The sequence below is a fragment of the Balaenoptera ricei genome, chromosome 1 (genome assembly GCF_028023285.1).
Source record: "Balaenoptera ricei isolate mBalRic1 chromosome 1, mBalRic1.hap2, whole genome shotgun sequence".
Taxonomy (NCBI): Eukaryota; Metazoa; Chordata; class Mammalia; order Artiodactyla; family Balaenopteridae; genus Balaenoptera; species Balaenoptera ricei.
In genome coordinates this window covers 148,190,675-148,209,031 of record NC_082639.1, presented here as the reverse complement: position 1 = coordinate 148,209,031, position 18,357 = coordinate 148,190,675, and the positions used below count along the sequence as shown (strand labels likewise).

Here is an 18,357-nt window from a genome sequence, read left to right as displayed (position 1 = left end):
GATGGGGGTAGGAGATGAGTGGACAGGGTATTAGGGGGAAATGTTCAGAGATGTATTTTGAGATTATTTTGTCTGCCTGTCAGAGTAGAGAAAGGCCTGGAAAAATAAAAAGAAGAGTAAATGAAGGAAAATCACTTAGAAGCTTTTTTGCATTAATTTAGCCTAAAGATACAGTAACTGGGACTAGGACAGTGCCAATAGAAAAGAAGAAAAGTCAATTGATATCAAAATTATTTAGAAAGTTAAAAACCAAGACTTGATTCATGGTTTGTATATTGGGGTTGGGAGGGGGGCGGTGGAGAGGCAGGGAACAGATATAGTAAGGATAACTTAGATCTTTGGTAGTATAACCAGAATATTGTAGGCATCATTCACAAAGATAACAAACACAGAACAAAGAGCAAGGATTTAGGACCAGATTTGGGGCAGTAGAAAGAGAACATTTGTGAATTTCACTTTGGAGGGCCATTGTGACATCCAAGAGCCTGACACAAGGGTCTATTTCTCAGAGGAGAGGCCTAGGCTAGAAACATATTTATGTGGGTATGGATAATTTCTCCTAAAGAGAAGATATAAAAATGAGAGAAAAAATAGGGCCACTTTCAAAACCTTCTAGGATCCTAAACACTTAATGGCCAATTGGACAGAAATGAGCTGCCTAGGAAGCTGAGGAAAAGTGGGGAAAAAAATGAGAGCATACATAAGGGAAGAGAATGTCTCAAGAAGAAGGGAGAGGCCAGTATTGCCGAGAATTACAAAGATGTTAATCTAATATGCTGGCAAGTGAAATGTTACCACTGCATTTAGCAAAATACAAATCATGTATCACCAACTAGAGCTACTTTGACAGAGCAGGGGTGTGGCGACTAGATCGAAATAGACTGAGGAGTAGATGGGGAAGGGATGTGAAGAAAAGATGACCGTCAATACAGACAATATTCTTGACACTGAAGGAACTGAGAGAGATAAGTTATTTGTAGGAGGATTTGAGAAAAACAGAGATTTGTTGTTGTTTATTTTGTTTTGCTTATAATGGTTTGATTTGTTGGGATGCATTTGTTTTGGGGGGAGACTTAAACATATTTAAAAGTAAATGGGGGGAGGAGAGAAGATGGCGGAAGAGTAAGACGCGGAGATCACCTTCCTTCCCACAGATACAGTAGAAATACATCTACACGTGGAACTGCTCCTACAGAACACCCACTGAACGCTGGCAGAAAACGTCAGACCTCCCAAAAGGCAAGAAACTCCCCCCGTACTTGGGTAGGGCAAAAGAAAAAAGAAATAACAGAGACAAAAGAATAGGGACGGCACCTGCACCAGTGGGAGGGAGCTGTGAAGGAGGAAAGATTTCCACGCACTAGGAGCCCCTTCGCGGGCAGAGACTGCGGGTGGCAGAGGGGGGAAGCTTCGGAGCCACGGAGGAGAGCGCAGCCACAGGGGTGCGGAGGGCAAAGCGGAGAGATTCCCGCACTTCCCGCACGGAGGCTCGGCGCTGACCAGCACTCACCAGCCCGAGAGGCTTGTCTGCTCAGCCGCCGGGGCGGGCAGGGCTGGGAGCTGAGGCTCGGGCTTCGGTCGGATCGCAGGGAGAGGACTGGGGTTGGCTGCGTGAACACAGCCTGAAGGGGTTAGCGCACCACAGCTAGCCGGGAGGGAGTCCGGGAAAAAGTCTGCAGCTGCCGAAGAGGCAAGAGACTTTTTCTTCCCTGTTTCCTGGTGCGCGAGGAGGGGGATTCAGAGCGCCGCCTAAACGAACTTCAGAGACGGGCGCGAGCCGCAGCTAACAGCGCGGATCCCATAGCAACAGGGGCGCAGAGGGAAAAACGGAGAGACTCCCGCACAGAGGCTCGGCGCCGAGCAGCGCTCACCAGCCCGAGAGGCTTGTCTGCTCCCCCGCCGGGGCGGGCGGGGCTGGGAGCGGAGGCTCGGGCTTCGGTCGGATCGCAGGGAGAGGACTGGGGTTGGCGGCGTGAACACAGCCTGAAGGGGTTAGCGCACCACAGCTGGCTGGGAGGGAGACCGGGAAAAAGTCTGCAGCTGCCGAAGAGGCAAGAGACTTTTTCTTGCCTCTTTGTTTCGCGGCGCGCAAGGAGAGGGGATTCAGAGCGCCGCCTAAACGAACTCCAGAAACTGGCGCGAGCCGCGGCTATCAGCGCGGACCCCAGAGACGGGCGTGAGACGCTGGGGCTGCTGCTGCCGCCTCCAAGAAGCCTGTGTGCGAGCACAGGTCACTCTCCACACCGCCCCTCCCGGGAGCCCGTGCAGCCCGCCACTGCCAGCGTCCCGTGATCCAGGGACAACATCCCCCGGGAGAACGCACTGCGCGCCTCAGGCTGCTGCAACGTCACGCCGGCCTCTGACGCCGCAGGCTCGCCCCGCCTCCTCTGTACCCCTCCCTCCCCGCGGCCTGGGTGAGCCAGAGTCCCCGAAGCAGCTGCTCCTTTAACCCTGTCCTGTCTGGGCGGGGAACAGATGCCCTCAGGCGACCTACACGCAGAGGCGGGTCCAAATCCAAAGCTGATCCCCAGGAGCTGTGCGAACAGAGACGAGGAGGGGAAATCTGTCCCAGCAGCCTCAGAAGAAGCGGATTAAAACTCCACAAACAACTTGATGTGCCTGCATCTGTTGAATACCTGAATAGACAACGAATCATCCCAAATTCAGGAGGTGGACTTTGGGAGCAGGATATATTAATTTTTCCCCTTTTCCTTTTTTTTTTTGTGAGTGTATATGTATATGCTTCTGGGGTAGATTTTGTCTGTATAGCTTTGCTTTACAATAGCTTTATTTTACTTCACTATATTATAGCTTCTTTCCTTCTTTTCTTTCTTTCTTTCTTTCTTTCCTTCCTTCCTTCCTTCCTTCCTTCCTCCTTCCTTCCTTCCTTCCTTCCTTCCTTCCTTTCTTTCTTTCTTTCTATTTTTTCTCCCTTTTACTCTGAGCCGTGTGGACGAAAGGCTCTTGGTGCTTCAGCCAGGCATCAGGGCCGTACCTCGGAGGTGGGAGAGCCAACTTCAGGACACTGGTCCACAAGAGACCTCCCAGCTCCACGTAATACCAAACGGCAAAAATCTCTCAGAGATCTCCATCTCAACATCAAGACCCAGCATCACTCAATGACCAGCAAGCTACAGTGCTGAACACCCTATGCCAAACAACTAGCAAGACAGGAACACAGCCTCATCCATTAGCAGAGAGGCTGCCTAAAATCATAATAAGGCCACAGACACCCCAAAATACACCACCAGACGTGGACGTGCCCACCAGAAAGACAAGATCCAGCCTCATCCACCAGAGCTCAGGCACTAGTTCCCTCCACCAGGAAGCCTACACAACCCACTGAACCAACCTTAGCCACTGGGGACAGATACCAAAAACAACGGGAACTACAAACCTGCAACCTGTGATAAGGAGACCCCAAACACAGTAAGATAAGCAAAATGAGGCGACAGAAAAACACACAGCAGATGAAGGAGCAGGGTCAAAACACACTAGACTTAACAAATGAAGAGGAAATAGGTAGTCTACCTGAAAAAGAATTCAGAATAATGATAGTAAGGATGATCCAAAATCTTGGAAATAGAATAGACAAAATGCAAGAAGCATTTAACAAGGACGTAGAAGAACTAAAGAGGAATCAAGCAATGATGAAAAACACAATAAATGAAATTAAAAATACTCTAGATGGGATCAATAGCAGAATAACTGAGGCAGAAGAAAGGATAAGTGACCTGGAAGATAAAATGGTGGAAATAACTACTGCAGAGCAGGATAAAGAAAAAAGAATGAAAAGAACTGAGGACAGTCTCAGAGACCTCTGGGACAGCATTAAACGCACCAACATTCGAATTATAGGGGTCCCAGAAGAAGAAGAGAAAAAGAAAGGGACTGAGAAAATATTTGAAGAGATTATAGTTGAAAACTTCCCTAATATGGGAAAGGAAATAGTTAATCAAGTCCTGGAAGCACAGAGAGTCCCATACAGGATAAACCCAAGGAGAAACACGCCAAGACACATATTAATCAAACTGTCAAAAATTAAATATAAGGAAAACATATTAAAGGCAGCAAGGGAAAAAAAACAAATAACACACAAGGGAATCCCCATAAGGTTAACATCTGATCTTTCAGCAGAAACTCTGCAAGCCAGAAGGGAGTGGCAGGATATACTTAAAGTGATGAAGGAGAAGAACCTACAACCAAGATTACTCTACCCAGCAAGGATCTCATTCAGATGTGATGGAGAAATTAAAACCTTTACAGACAAGCAAAAGCTGAGAGAGTTCAGCACTACCAAACCAGCTTTACAACAAATGCTAAAGGAACTTCTCTAGGCAAGAAACACAAGAGAAGGAAAACACCTACAATAACAAACCCAAAACATTTAAGAAAATGGGAATAGGAACATACATATCGATAATTACCTTGAATGTAAATGGATTAAATGCTCCCACCAAAAGACACAGGCTGGCTGAATGGATACAAAAACAAGACCCATATATATGCTGTCTACAAGAGACCCACTTCAGACCTAGAGACACATTCAGACTGAAAGTGAGGGGATGGAAAAAGATATTCCATGCAAATGGAAATCAAAAGAAAGCTGGAGTAGCAATTCTCATATCAGACAAAATAGACTTTAAAATAAAGACTATTACAAGAGACAAAGAAGGACACTATATAATGATCAAGGGATCGATCCAAGAGGAAGGTATAACAATTGTAAATATTTATGCACCCAACATAGGAGCACCTCAATACATAAGGCAAGTACTAACAGCCATAAAAGGGGAAATCGACAGCAACACAATCATAGTAGGGGACTTTAACACCCCACTTTCACCAATGGACAGATCATCCAAAATGAAAATAAATAAGGAAACACAAGCTTTAAATGATACATTAAACAAGATGGACTTAATTGATATTTATAGGACATTCCACCCAAAAACAACAGAATACACATTTTTCTCAAGTGCTCATGGAACATTCTCCAGGATAGATCATATCTTGGGTCACAAATCAAACCTTGGTAAATTTAAGAAAATTGAAATCGTATCAAGTATCTTTTCCGACCACAACGCTATGAGACTAGATATCAATTACAGGAAAAGATCTGTAAAATATACAAACACATGGAGGCTACACAATACATTACTTAATAATGAAGTGATTACTGAAGAAATCAAAGGGGAAATCAAAAAATACCTAGAAATAAATGACAATGGAGATACAACGACCCAAAACCTATGGGACGCAGCAAAAGCAGTGCTAAGAGGGAAGTTTATAGCAATACAAGCCTACCTCAAGAAACAGGAAACACCTCGAATAAACAACCTAACCTTGCACCTAAAGCAATTAGAGAAAGAAGAACAAAAAAACCCCAAAGCCAGCAGAAGGAAAGAAATTATAAAGATCAGGTCAGAAATAAATGAAAAAGAAATGAAGGAAACAATAGCAAAAATCAATAAAACTAAAAGCTGGTTCTTTGAGAAGATAAACAAAATTGATAAACCATTAGCCAGACTCATCAAGAGAAAAAGGGAGAAGACTCAGATCAATAGAATTAGAAATGAAAAAGGAGAAATAACCACTGACACTGCAGAAATACAAAAGATCATGAGAGATTACTACAAGCAACTCTATGCCAATAAAATGGACAACCTGGAAGAAATGGACAGATTCTTAGAAATGCACAAACTGCCGAGACTGAACCAGGAAGAAATAGAAAATATGAACAGACCAATCACAAGCACTGAAATTGAAACTGTGATTAAAAACCTTCCAACAAACAAAAGCCCAGGACCAGATGGCTTCACAGGTGAATTCTATCAAACATTTAGAGAAGAGCTAACACCTATCCTTCTCAAACTCTTCCAAAATATTGCAGAGGGAGGAACACTCCCAAACTCATTCTACGAGGCCACCATCACCCTGATACCAAAACCAGACAAAGATGTCACAAAGAAAGAAAACTACAGGCCAATATCACTGATGAACATAGATGCAAAAATCCTCAACAAAATACTCGCAAACAGAATCCAACAGCACATTAAAAGGATCATACACCATGATCAAGTGGGGTTTATCCCAGGAATGCAAGGATTCTTCAATATACGCAAATCAATCAATGTGATACACCATATTAACAAATTGAAGGAGAAAAACCATATGATCATCTCAATAGATGCAGAGAAAGCTTTCGACAAAATTCAACACCCATTTATGATAAAAGCCCTGCAGAAAGTAGGCATAGAGGGAACTTTCCTCAACATAATAAAGACCATATATGACAAACCCACAGCCAACATTGTCCTCAATGGTGAAAAACTGAAACCATTTCCACTAAGATCAGGAACAAGACAAGGTTGCCCACTCTCACCACTATTATTCAACATAGTTTTGGAAGTCCTAGCCACAGCAATCAGAGAAGACAAAGAAATAAAAGGAATCCAAATCGGAAAAGAAGAAGTAAAGCTGTCACTATTTGCAGATGACATGATACTATACATAGAGAATCCTAAAGAGGCTACCAGAAAACTCCTAGAGCTAATCAATGAATTTGGTAAAGTAGCAGGATACAAAATTAATGCACAGAAATCGCTTGCATTTCTATACACTAATGACGAAAAATCTGAAAGTGAAATTAAGAAAACACTCCCGTTTACCATTGCAACAAAAAGAATAAGATATCTAGGAATAAACCTACCTAAGGAGACAAAAGACCTGTATGCAGAAAATTATAAGACACTGATGAAAGAAATTAAAGATGATACAAATAGATGGAGAGATATACCATGTTCCTGGATTGGAAGAATCAACATTGTGAAAATGACTCTACTACCCAAAGCAATCTACAGATTCAATGCAATCCCTATCAAACTACCACTGGCATTTTTCACAGAACTAGAACAAAAAATTTCACAATTTGTATGGAAACACAAAAGACCCCGAATAGCCAAAGCAATCTTGAGAACGAAAAATGGAGCTGGGGGAATCAGGCTCCCTGACTTCAGACTATACTACAAAGCTTCAGTAATCAAGACAGTTTGGTACTGGCACAAAAACAGAAATATAGACCAATGGAACAGGATAGAAAGCCCAGAGATAAACCCACACACATATGGTCACCTTATCTTTGATAAAGGAGGCAAGCATATACAGTGGAGAAAAGACAGCCTCTTCAATAAGTGGTGCTGGGAAAATTGGACAGGTACATGTAAAAGTATGAAATTAGAACACTCCCTGACACCATGCACAAAAATAAACTCCAAATGGATTAAAGACCTAAGTGTAAGGCCAGACACTATCAAACTCTTAGAGGAAAACATAGGCAGAACACTCTATGACATACATCACAGCAAGATTCTTTTTGACCCAGCTCCCAGAGAAATGGAAATAAGAACACAAATAAACAAATGGGACCTAATGAAACTTAAAAGCTTTTGCACAGCAAAGGAAACCATAAACAAGACCAAAAGACAACCCTTAGAATGGGAGAAAATATTTGTAAATGAAGCAACTGACAAAGGATTAATCTCCAAGATTTACAAGCAGCTCATGCAGCTCAATAACAAAAAAACGAACAACCCAATCCAAAAATGGGCAGAAGACCTAAATAGACATTTCTCCAAAGAAGATATACAGATGGCCTACAGACACATGAAAGAATGCTCAACATCATTAATCATTAGAGAAATGCAAATCAAAACTACAATGAGATATCATCTCACACCGGTCAGAATGGCCATCATCAAAAAATCTAGAAACAATAAATGCTGGAGAGGATGTGGAGGAAAGGGAACACTCTTGCACTGTTGGTGGGAATGTAAATTGATACAGCCACTATGGAGAACAGTATGGAGGTTCCTTAAAAAACTACAAATAGAACTACCATACGACCCAGCAATCCCACTACTGGGCATATACCCTGAGAAAACCATAGGTCAAAAAGTGTCATGTACCACAATGTTCATTGCAGCTCTATTTACAATAGCCAGGACCTGGAAGCAACCTAAATGTCCATCGACAGATGAATGGATAAAGAAGATGTGGCACATATATACAATGGAATATTACTCAGCCATAAAAAGAAATGAAATGGAGGTATTTGTAATGAGGTGGATGGAGTTAGAGTCTGTCATACAGAGTGAAGTAAGTCAGAAAGAGAAAAACAAATACAGTATGCTAACACATATATATGGAATCTAAGGAAAAAAAAAAAGAGGCCATGAAGAACCTAGTGGCAAGACGGGAATAAAGACACAGACCTACTAGAGAATGGACTTGAGGATATGGGGAGGGGGTGGGGTGAGATGTGACAGGGTAAGAGAGTGTCATGGACATATATACACTACCAAATGTAAAATAGATAGCTAGTGGGAAGCAGCCGCATAGCACAGGGAGATCAGCTCGGTGCTTTGTGACCACCTAGAGGGGTGGGATGGGGAGGGTGGGAGGGAGGGAGATGCAAGAGGGAAGAGAAATGGGAACATATTGTATATGTATAACTGATTCACTTTGTTATAAAGCAGAAGCTAACACACTATTGTAAGGCAATTATACTTCAATAAAGATGTTTAAAAAAAAAAAAAAAAAAAGTAAATGGGAACCCTTAAGCAGTTGAAAAAAAAAAGAAAAAAACAGTTTGACAGGTTAAGATCCTGAGAAAGCTAAGGAGTTGTGATTAAGTAGAGAATGAGGATAGGATGGATACCGGATGTAGGTGGATGACATGCTAGGTACGGGGAAGCAGAGGGCTTCCATTTATATATGCCTGTGTGTGAAACAGTAAGTGAGATAGCTTGCTCAGAGTAGATCATTAGCTGAAATAGCTAGTAGTAAAAGGGTAATGGGATAGAGGTTTAAGAAGAATAGATAAGATTTGCAACTGTCATTGAGAGGAATGGGAGATTTAATTGACCAAAGAAACACAGTAGGATCATGGAAGTATTAAGAGTCCAGTGAAAATAGGTGGTTATGTATTTACAGTGGAAGCAACCTGCCATGTTGTGAGGTTTCAACAGCACTTGGCCATCGGTGGACATAATTGCAGTCATTCAGGAATGAGGTTTTGCCTTTTGAACAGAAAAGCAATGGACAAGAAAGAAAAGGAGTGTTTTTGAAATGATAGGACTCTGAGCTAGATTGGAAGAAAGTGAAAAAGGAGAGATCTGATGGCCTGGGAGACAGGATAGGGGTCAATGGACTAGAGTGCTTGATGAGGGTGAAGGAGTAGTTGTAGTGTAAGTAGCTGCAAAAACAAGCTTGGTGGAGCTGCTTGAATTAGTGATCTGAGAGATGGAACAGATTGGGGTGATCATAAGATCCAGAGGGTGTGTGTGAGAATAGAAGACTGAGATGGAGTAATGACAAGGTCATTGAAGACAAATAGCAGGTCAAAGAACTGAGAGGAGAAGGTTCTGACAGGTCATTCCCGTCAATGCTGAAGTGCTCCGGAATGATGGCAGCCCGAAAGGGGAAAGGTAGCCAATGATTCGGGTATCAATACCTTAAATGAATGATGAGGAGTGGCCAAAAGATTTGTAGGTGATTGCAGCAGAGACCATCCATGGAGGATAGAACAGTAAAACAGCCTCAAAGAAGCAATTCTTTTTTGATTAATGGATTTGGGAATAATGACCTCAAAGCAGCAGTGAGGAGAAGGTGTATATCAACCCTATATCCAAGTCCTGTTTTCAGAATAACATTTAAACCAATTATTCATCTTCTCTACTAACAAAATTATACTTACAGTCAAAAATTTTATAAAGATGACTTACAGCAAAGAATATCAAGATTACCGTAATTTTACCATTACTATTACAAGGAAAGAACTAACTGCTCCTTATGATTCTCAGTGAAAGGAGTCATCTGGAGCAGGAGTCAGTAAACTTCTTCTCTAAAGCATCATACAGTCTGTCACAACTATGGAATTCTGCCATTGTTGCATGGAAGCGGCCATAGACAATGCATAAATAAAGGTGATATTTTGAACCCAATCTGTCCCACTACCATAGCTATCATTCAAATCAAGTCAGAAAAAGTGGTATTAGAATTTAAAAACCAATAATCACTGCTTTCAGACTTAAAACTAAAGAAAATCAGCCAAAAGTTCATGATTTTCCTTTCCCTTAAAAGAAATAAAATTGAATGCAAGAACTCACCTGAACATAGAGTTCTCTGAGTTCATACTGAAACTTCTTGGGATCTGTGGTAACTGTTACTGGGCCAATTTCTGTGGAGATAAAAATGACATAGGTCAAAAATAGTAATCAATAGCGTTAAAGACTTTAATGTACTATGTCTGCAAGTGTCTTTTCACTATGCACTACATGGTTATTTAACAATTAGAAATGGCAAAACAACAAAGACCACTTCTCAATTTATAGCAACCAAAGAATACCTTAAAATTTGCTGTAAATTATGCATACCTAAAAAAGTGGATTTTTAGCCTTAGAAAATGCAAAGAGGTAGTCAAAAATGTCACAGGACAAAGAGTCAGGAGACCCCAGTTTCAGTCTCTTTTTACTCTCACCAGTCAGTGATATTAATTGAGCACCTACTTTGTTGTTGAAGTCTAAATGAATCACTTATTCATCTTTTAATTCTGCTTTCTCAACTATAAATTGTAAATTTGTCTGCAAATAAAAAATTTAATACTAAACAAAAAGAAAACAAACGACCCTTCCCTGTCTATCCCACAGGGTTTTTAAGAACTTGTAGAAGCACAGATATGAAGATATTAAAAGTTCAGAAAACAGTCCCTATCACTTCCTTCACCATGGCTGGTGTTGCTGTCCATCACTATCACCATTCTCCTAAGCTGGCTTTGACCACCATAATTATCTTTGAGGTCATTGACACCCTCATAACTGCCTTAATGTACTGCACAAACCATTGTTTCAAGTGGAAACAGGTGAGGGGACCACTGCATTCCTTGGAAAACCAAGATCTAAGTCAGGTGAAGAGAAAGAGCCCAGATACCGGTGTGGGTTAAATTGATTTATTGATTGATAGAACGATAGCGAGACAGATATAAATATATAGATATACATATATACAGCAGGTTTATAATAAACATTTTAATGTGCCAAGACCATTTTCTAAAAACAGAAAATCAACCTTTAAAATAGACAAGCAGAAACTGGCCTTTACAGGTATCAATAACTTCCCCCAGGAAACATTCATATATTTAAGTAATAGTATTAAAATTCATTCGAGTATCATGTGTACAGACATATCACCTTAAATTCCTAGGGTGGATGAAAATTTTTCTATTTTATCTAATGAAGATAACAATACAAAATTATAAAAATACTTAACATTTAGTTTTTATAAGACATTATCTAGCTTCAAATGCTTACTGCTAGAAAAGGACTTTACGACTTCAAAGGCTAATAATTAATTAGCCAGGCTTTCTATAATGTGCTAACTGTGATATAAAAACAGACTTTTAGAATTTTAGAAATAAATGAGGTAAATTGGAAAGGAAGCACGATATGCCTGTCATAAGCCATGTAATTTTTCTTAGAAATTACATGAAAAAAAGGTCTCCATCCTGCACCATAGATTAGACACCTTGCAGTATGCAAAAGGAATGGAGAGGCGATTGAAGAAACTGTGTGAAAGTGCAAACATCTGCATTCTATACAGAGCAGAACAGTCACTGGCTGTGTAAATGTCATGTCCTGAGTATATGGAAAATCAGAGAAGCCCACTCCCTCAAGATTAAACAAAGGCATACTTTGCAAAGGAATGCAAAACAGCAAAGAATATGCTAGGCAGTTACACCCTGACATATAAATTGTCAGCAGCACTGTCAAGCCAAGCTTCTATGTTCCTACATGGTATAATACTGAAGTAATTCTAGAATTCCAAACTCAAGAAGTAGAAAGAAGTACAAAGAATACTAGAAAAAAAAATCAATTACATGAAAATAAAAAGTACAGACATGCCAGAACATTCCCTATAATAATAATTTTTAAAATAACCCTGATATATGTCTGTTCTTCAATAGTGGCGATTAAGGGACGCTATTAAAATAGGAGGACGGATTAGCCTTCATTTAGTTATTGAGAGATTCAAATATCCACCTGTTTTCAACAAAGATAGGAAATATCTCCTGAAGCTCATTAATATTCATTTTTGCAAATCACACTGGACAGCTGAGATAAATCTTCTATCAGTTATGAGCAATACTCAGGAGAGGTAAAGGCCTGCTGAGTTGCCACATGCCTCCAGGTGTAAGCATCTTTTCTAACTCTTTTGAATTGAATGATATAACCATTTGGCAAAATCAGCCCTCCTCCCTTTCAGGACCTGTGTCCATTCCAGTCTTTCTCTTCGTTTAACAGAGCCCTTTGACAGCTGTGTCATGAACAATTTCCTCTTCTCTTCCTTTTTTCTCACGTTGGTTTCATCCCCTGCCAAGCCTTTGATGACATTCAACAGGTATGACTTCGTCTTCTCTTCCTGCCTGAACATGGTCCTCTATTGCTTATAGAATTAAATGGGAACTGTCCAAGGCATTTCAGGCCCTCTCTATTTATCTAATCTTCCAACTTCGTCACACCCCTTAGCATGAAGCTACTGCTCTTCCTCATCACATCCATGGCCATCCCCATGTCTTTCATCTGCCCGTACACCTCTTATTCTGTAAAGCCTGATTCAAGTCCTATCTTCTTGAATGTTCTGCCTTTTCTTCAATATGCTTTAATGTTGTTTGATAATGTCTGTATAATAAAGACATGGGAAGAATGAAGGTGAATAACATTTAACAGAATGCAGGGATAATATCTTATTTTATTCAACCATCAATCTCCAAACAGAATCCTCAAGCTAGATGGGGCATTAAAGATCATTTGGTTCAATTCTCTTATCTACAGACAAGAAAACTTGAGGTTCAGGGAAGATGACCTTGAAAGATTTTGGTAGTGAAGAAAGAGGTTAAGATATCTAAAAATACTTTCTACACTGAGCAACCTCCACACCTCACTAACATTTCCTCTTTTCCAAGATCTCCATTCTGTCAATGATTACATCACTATTAACTTTCTTCTTTCCTCTGGACCATGGGCAAGACAGGCCATGTTCGGAGTGCCTAATTCGATGCACACAATATCTAGAATTCTTTATTGTCACATGCCTGGATATTATCTTTAATAGAACAAAGAAAATTATCTCTCTTGCCTAGTAGATATTATAATTAAAAACACAAAGAAACCTCACTAGAAAATTCCTTCTCTAATCTATTTAACAAACACACATTGATCATGTACTATATATGGCTGCCACTGGTAACATAAGGATGACCAAACATGAACCTTGCCCTCAAAGTCCTGATGGATCTAGTGGAGAAAATAAAACTAATATGTAATTACAGTACAATACAATAAATGCATAAAGAGAAGTATGGAAAAGGTAGTGTGGGAGTACTAATTAACATAGAAAAAAATTTTTTTCAGAATGAACCATGGGGATTTCAAAAAGGAAATGAAAATCTAGGATTTCATATTAGAGAAAACAAAAACGTTCTTTAGTAAAACCAATTTCTTTTTAAATTCTATATATCAAGTTTTCACGACAGCCCTGTATTTTATCAAATTACTGCTATTACCTATAACTATCGATATTTGCAAGTACAATTCACAATACTTTGTAACATATAGTGGCTTCCTTTGAGCCTCACAACAACCTCATGAAGAAGCTAGAATACATATAATTATACAAAAAACTGAAGGTTGGATGATAAGCCAAAGGCAACCAGTCCCTTTGAAGGCTACCACAATACTGTGTGCCTGCGACATGATGGCATCTACCATATAATACTGTGACTGCCAATGCTTTTTTGTCTCCCTCACTTGACTGTCAGCCCAAGGAGATGAATTGTCTCAGTGTACCTATAATAGATTCTCAGTAAATGTTTGAAGACGGGAAGAAGGGAGAGAAGGGAAAAAAGAGAATAAAGGTTAAGCCCAGGCCTTCAGACCCTTTATTTTGTGCTCTTTTCATTTTACCATGGAGCTTCCATGCTATAGCTAAAGACCATGCTACATGATCAGCATGATGGCACTGACTAGTCAACTGAGAAAGTCTTCAGTTTACCCTTTTAACCAAATGTTTTGCTCTTTAATCAAGTTCTTGATGCAGATAATCAATAGATACAATTTTCCACATACAGCTTATCTTAAAAAGCAAAAGAACATCAAGGTAACGTGTTATTAAAAATATAAGGAGTATGTCACGCTTCAGAACACCACTTTTGATTTAAAAAAATAACTGTACTGAAACTCTAAAAAAGTCTTTACTCTTCTCATTAACTGTGTTATTTCCCGTTTCCTAGGGATTTATCAGATGGGTTGGATTTATTTCCAACATCTCAGCCATTGTTCTCTTAACCTGAGTTGCTGGATTGAATTTGAGAAAATAGTGGAAAGAAGTTCACAGTGTAATATTTTCTTTCACTGCTTCACTTGGCAAGATCGATATCTAGTTCCTCACTTCCTTTTTCCCTTCCACTAACAGATTTCTGCTCCTTATAGTTTTTCTTTACTCATAGTGGCTCCTTGATAATAAAAGGAATATTTACTGCTGCTTGCTGGGGTCTCAGTACTGTCTGTGAATGATTTGATAACAATGTTCACAATTTCCTTGCTTTTCTGAAAAAAATTATGTAGTTCTTGGCTTTATATTTATAGTTACACATAAATATGTGAAAAGTTAAAATGAAAACCCCTAAGCTGCATTATAAATTAATCAATATTTGCAAAGCACTGTAAAAGAACAAAAGAAATATATAAATCACAGGGCTTGCCATAATGGAAATTTAAATATAGTTGAAAACTTAAAAAAACAGCAAGATATGAAAAATTAAACAGTTTAATCTAGCATCAGAGAAGGGCAAGTGATATAGATGCAGAGGGACGGCAAATTTCTTCAGTGTCCAGAGAAAGACCCCCAAGCTCTAGGGAAATACACAGTGAAGGTATCAGGGAGAAGATGTGGTATGGAACTTGAAGAGAACACTGGATTAACAGAGGGTGACATCAGAGCAAAGAAATTCCAGGCACTGTGATATGGCCTATTCAAAATGCCTTCCATGAGCTGAATCTCAACACATTCCACTTTGTAAACATTCCACTCTTAGTCAATAATTTTACACAAATCAATGATGTCTTCTATGTGCAAAGTTGCTAATATAAATATATACATATTCAAAATATTAAAATTGTTTACATGAAAATTAATAAATTATGTTTCTTGCCTTGGGATGGTACAGAAAATCAGATTAATAACTATATTTACTTTCACTGTTTTCAGTTTAATCTACAATACACTCTTTCCAGATTTCTCTCTCCTCATTTAATTATAATGTTGCTGTCCAGCACCATTTTTAAATGATTTGCATCTAAGCCACAAAAACAGAACTGTTTCCTGACTTTGAGCTGAGCCAATGCCAAGCATATTTCAGGCCTCATTTAATTGAGTACATGCCTACTCACATTAGAACAGGTAATTTTCAAGACCACTTAAAGGCCCTTAATGATTGTTTTGACATGAAGTGATGTACTTGGTGTGTTTTATAAAACTGAGTCAAAGATGAATTCATTCACAGCATGTTATCTAATATTGATTACATAGCATTCTGCTTTAATTTCCAAAAAGATTATTCATTTAACAGTGAGTTGCATAACCTTAAACGTATGCACTTAGCAACACTGCAGATAATATATGTATAATGAAAGGCTCATTTCACTTGGACTGAACAGGATATAGAAAAAGTCATGAACATGAATTCAGGAATGTTTCACAGCTGTTTAGAGGAGGAAGCAAAGAAGAATGCCTTAATAATTGACAGTCCTCACAGGACCGTGAGGTATACTGAGTAGGATGTTATTGCTTAGACTGGACTTTGGCCAGGGCTCCAGCAAGCATTCTTACAACAACAGCCGTGGGATTTTTAATGGCCAACAAAATTCAGACGCTCAGTTTCACCTGTAATCCTAAAAATGGCATTTTTTTTTTTTTTTGAGCAAAGATGTTGCTGATTATACAGATCTGAAAATGAAAACTCCAAGATAACAATTTTTTTTAATACATCTTTATTGGAGTATAATTGCTTCACCATACTGTGTTAGTTTCTGTTGCAAAACAAAGAGAATCAGCCATATGCATACACACGTCCCCATATCCCTTCTCTCTTGAGCCTCCCTCCCATCCTCCCTATCCCACCCCTCTAGGTCACCGCAGAGCACCAAGCCGATCTCCCTGTGCTCTGCTGCTGCTTCCCACCAGCCAACTATTTTGCATCCAGTAGTGTATATATGTCGATGCTACTCTCACTTCGCCCCAGCTTCGCCCTCCCACCCCATGTCATCAAGTCCATTCTCTATGTCTACCTCTTTATTCCTGCCCTGCAACTAGGTTCATCAGTACCATTCTTTTCTTTTAGATTCCATATATAGGTATTAGCACACGGTATTTGTTTTTCTCTTTCTGACTTACTTCACTCTGTATGACAGTCTCTAGGTCCATCCACCTCACTACAAATAACTCAATTTCGTTTCTTTTTATGGCTGAGTAATATTCCATTGTATATATGTGCCACATCTTCTTTATCCATTCATCTGTCGATGGACATTTAGGTTGATTCCATATCCTGGCTATTGTAAACAGTGCTGCAGTGAACATTGTGGTACATGACTATTTTTGAATTATGGTTTTCTCAGGGTATATGCCCAGTAGTAGGATTGCTGGGTCATATGGTATTTCTATTTTTAGTTTTTTAAGGAACCTCCATACTGTTTTCCATAGTGGTTGTATCAATTTACATTCCCACCAACAGTGCAAGAGGGTTCCCTTTTCACCACACCCTTTCCAGCATTTATTGTTTCTAGCTTTTTTGATAATGGCCATTCTGACCGGCATGAGGTAATACCTCATAGTAGTTTTGATTTGCATTTCTCTAATAATTAGTGATGTTGAGCAGCTTTTCACGTGCCTCTTGGCTATCTATATGTCTTCCTTGGTGAAATATCTATTTAGGTCTTCCGCCCATTTTTTAACTGGATTGTTTGTTTTTTTGATATTGAGCTCCATGAGCTGTTTGTATATTTTAGAGATTAATCCTTTGTCTGTTGTTTCATTTGCAAATATTTTCTCCCATTCTGAGGGTTGTCTTTTTGTCTTGTTTATGGTTTCCTCTGCTGTGCAAAAGCTTTTAAGTTTAATTAAGTCCCATTTGTTTATTTTTGTTTTTATTTCTGTTACTCTAGGAGATGGGTCAAAAAAGATCTTGCTGTGGTTTATGTCAAAGAGTGTTTTTCCTATGTTTTCCTCTAACAGTTTTATAGTGTCTGGTCTTACATTTAAGTCTTTAATCCATTTGGAGTTTAAGATAAACTCCAGAAAAAGCTATCACAAAAAAAGAAAATTACAGACCAGTATCACTGATGAACATAGATGCAAAAGTCCTGAGCAAAACACTAGCAAACAGAATCCAACAGCATGTTAAAAGGATCATACACCATGATCAAGTGGGATTTATCCCAGGGACGCAAGGATTCTTCAGTATAAGCAAATCAATCAATGTGATACACATTAACAAACTGAAGAACAAAAACCATATGATCATCTCAATAGATGCAGAAAAAGCTTTCAACAAAATTCAACACTTATGATAAAAACTCTCCAGAAAATGGGCATAAAGGGAACCTACCTCAACATAATAAAGGCCATAAATGACAAACCCACAGCAAGCATCATACTCAATGGTGAAAAACTGAAAGCATTTCCACTAGGATCAGGAACAAGACAAGGATGTCCACTCTCGCCACTCTTATTCAACATAGTTTTGGAAGTCCTAGCCATGACAATCAGAGAAGAAAAAGAAATAAACGGAATACAAATTGGAAAAGAAGTAAAACTGTCACTGTTTGCAGGTGATATGATACTATACATAGAAAATCCTGAAGATGCCACCAGAAAACTACTAGAACTAATCAATGAATCTGGTAAGGTTGCAGCATACAAAATTAACGTACAGAAATCTCTGACATTCCTATACACCAACAATGAAAAATCAGAAACAGAAATTAAGGAAACACTCCCATTCACCATTGCAACAAAAAGAATAAAATACCTAGGAATAAACCTGCCTAAGGAGGCGAAAGACTTGTACTCAGAAAACTACAAAACACTGATGAAAGAAATCAAAGATGACATAAACAGATGGAGAAATATACCATGTTCTTGGATTGGAAGAATCAATATTGTGAAAATGACTATACTGCCCAAAGCAATCTACAGATTCAATGCAATCCCTATCAAACTATCAATTGCATTCTTCACAGA

At 39.2% G+C, this 18,357-nt stretch overlaps 1 protein-coding gene across 1 annotated transcript in view; it reads right to left on the bottom strand.

Annotated features, from left to right (window-relative positions):
• Positions 1-18,357, bottom strand: part of HMCN1 (hemicentin 1) — a 518,244-nt gene that overhangs the window by 399,529 nt on the left and 100,358 nt on the right. The window contains exon 2 of the mRNA XM_059937996.1: positions 10,170-10,240. Within this exon, the coding sequence (XP_059793979.1) occupies positions 10,170-10,240 (71 nt within the window). The remainder of the gene's footprint in view (positions 1-10,169; positions 10,241-18,357) is intronic.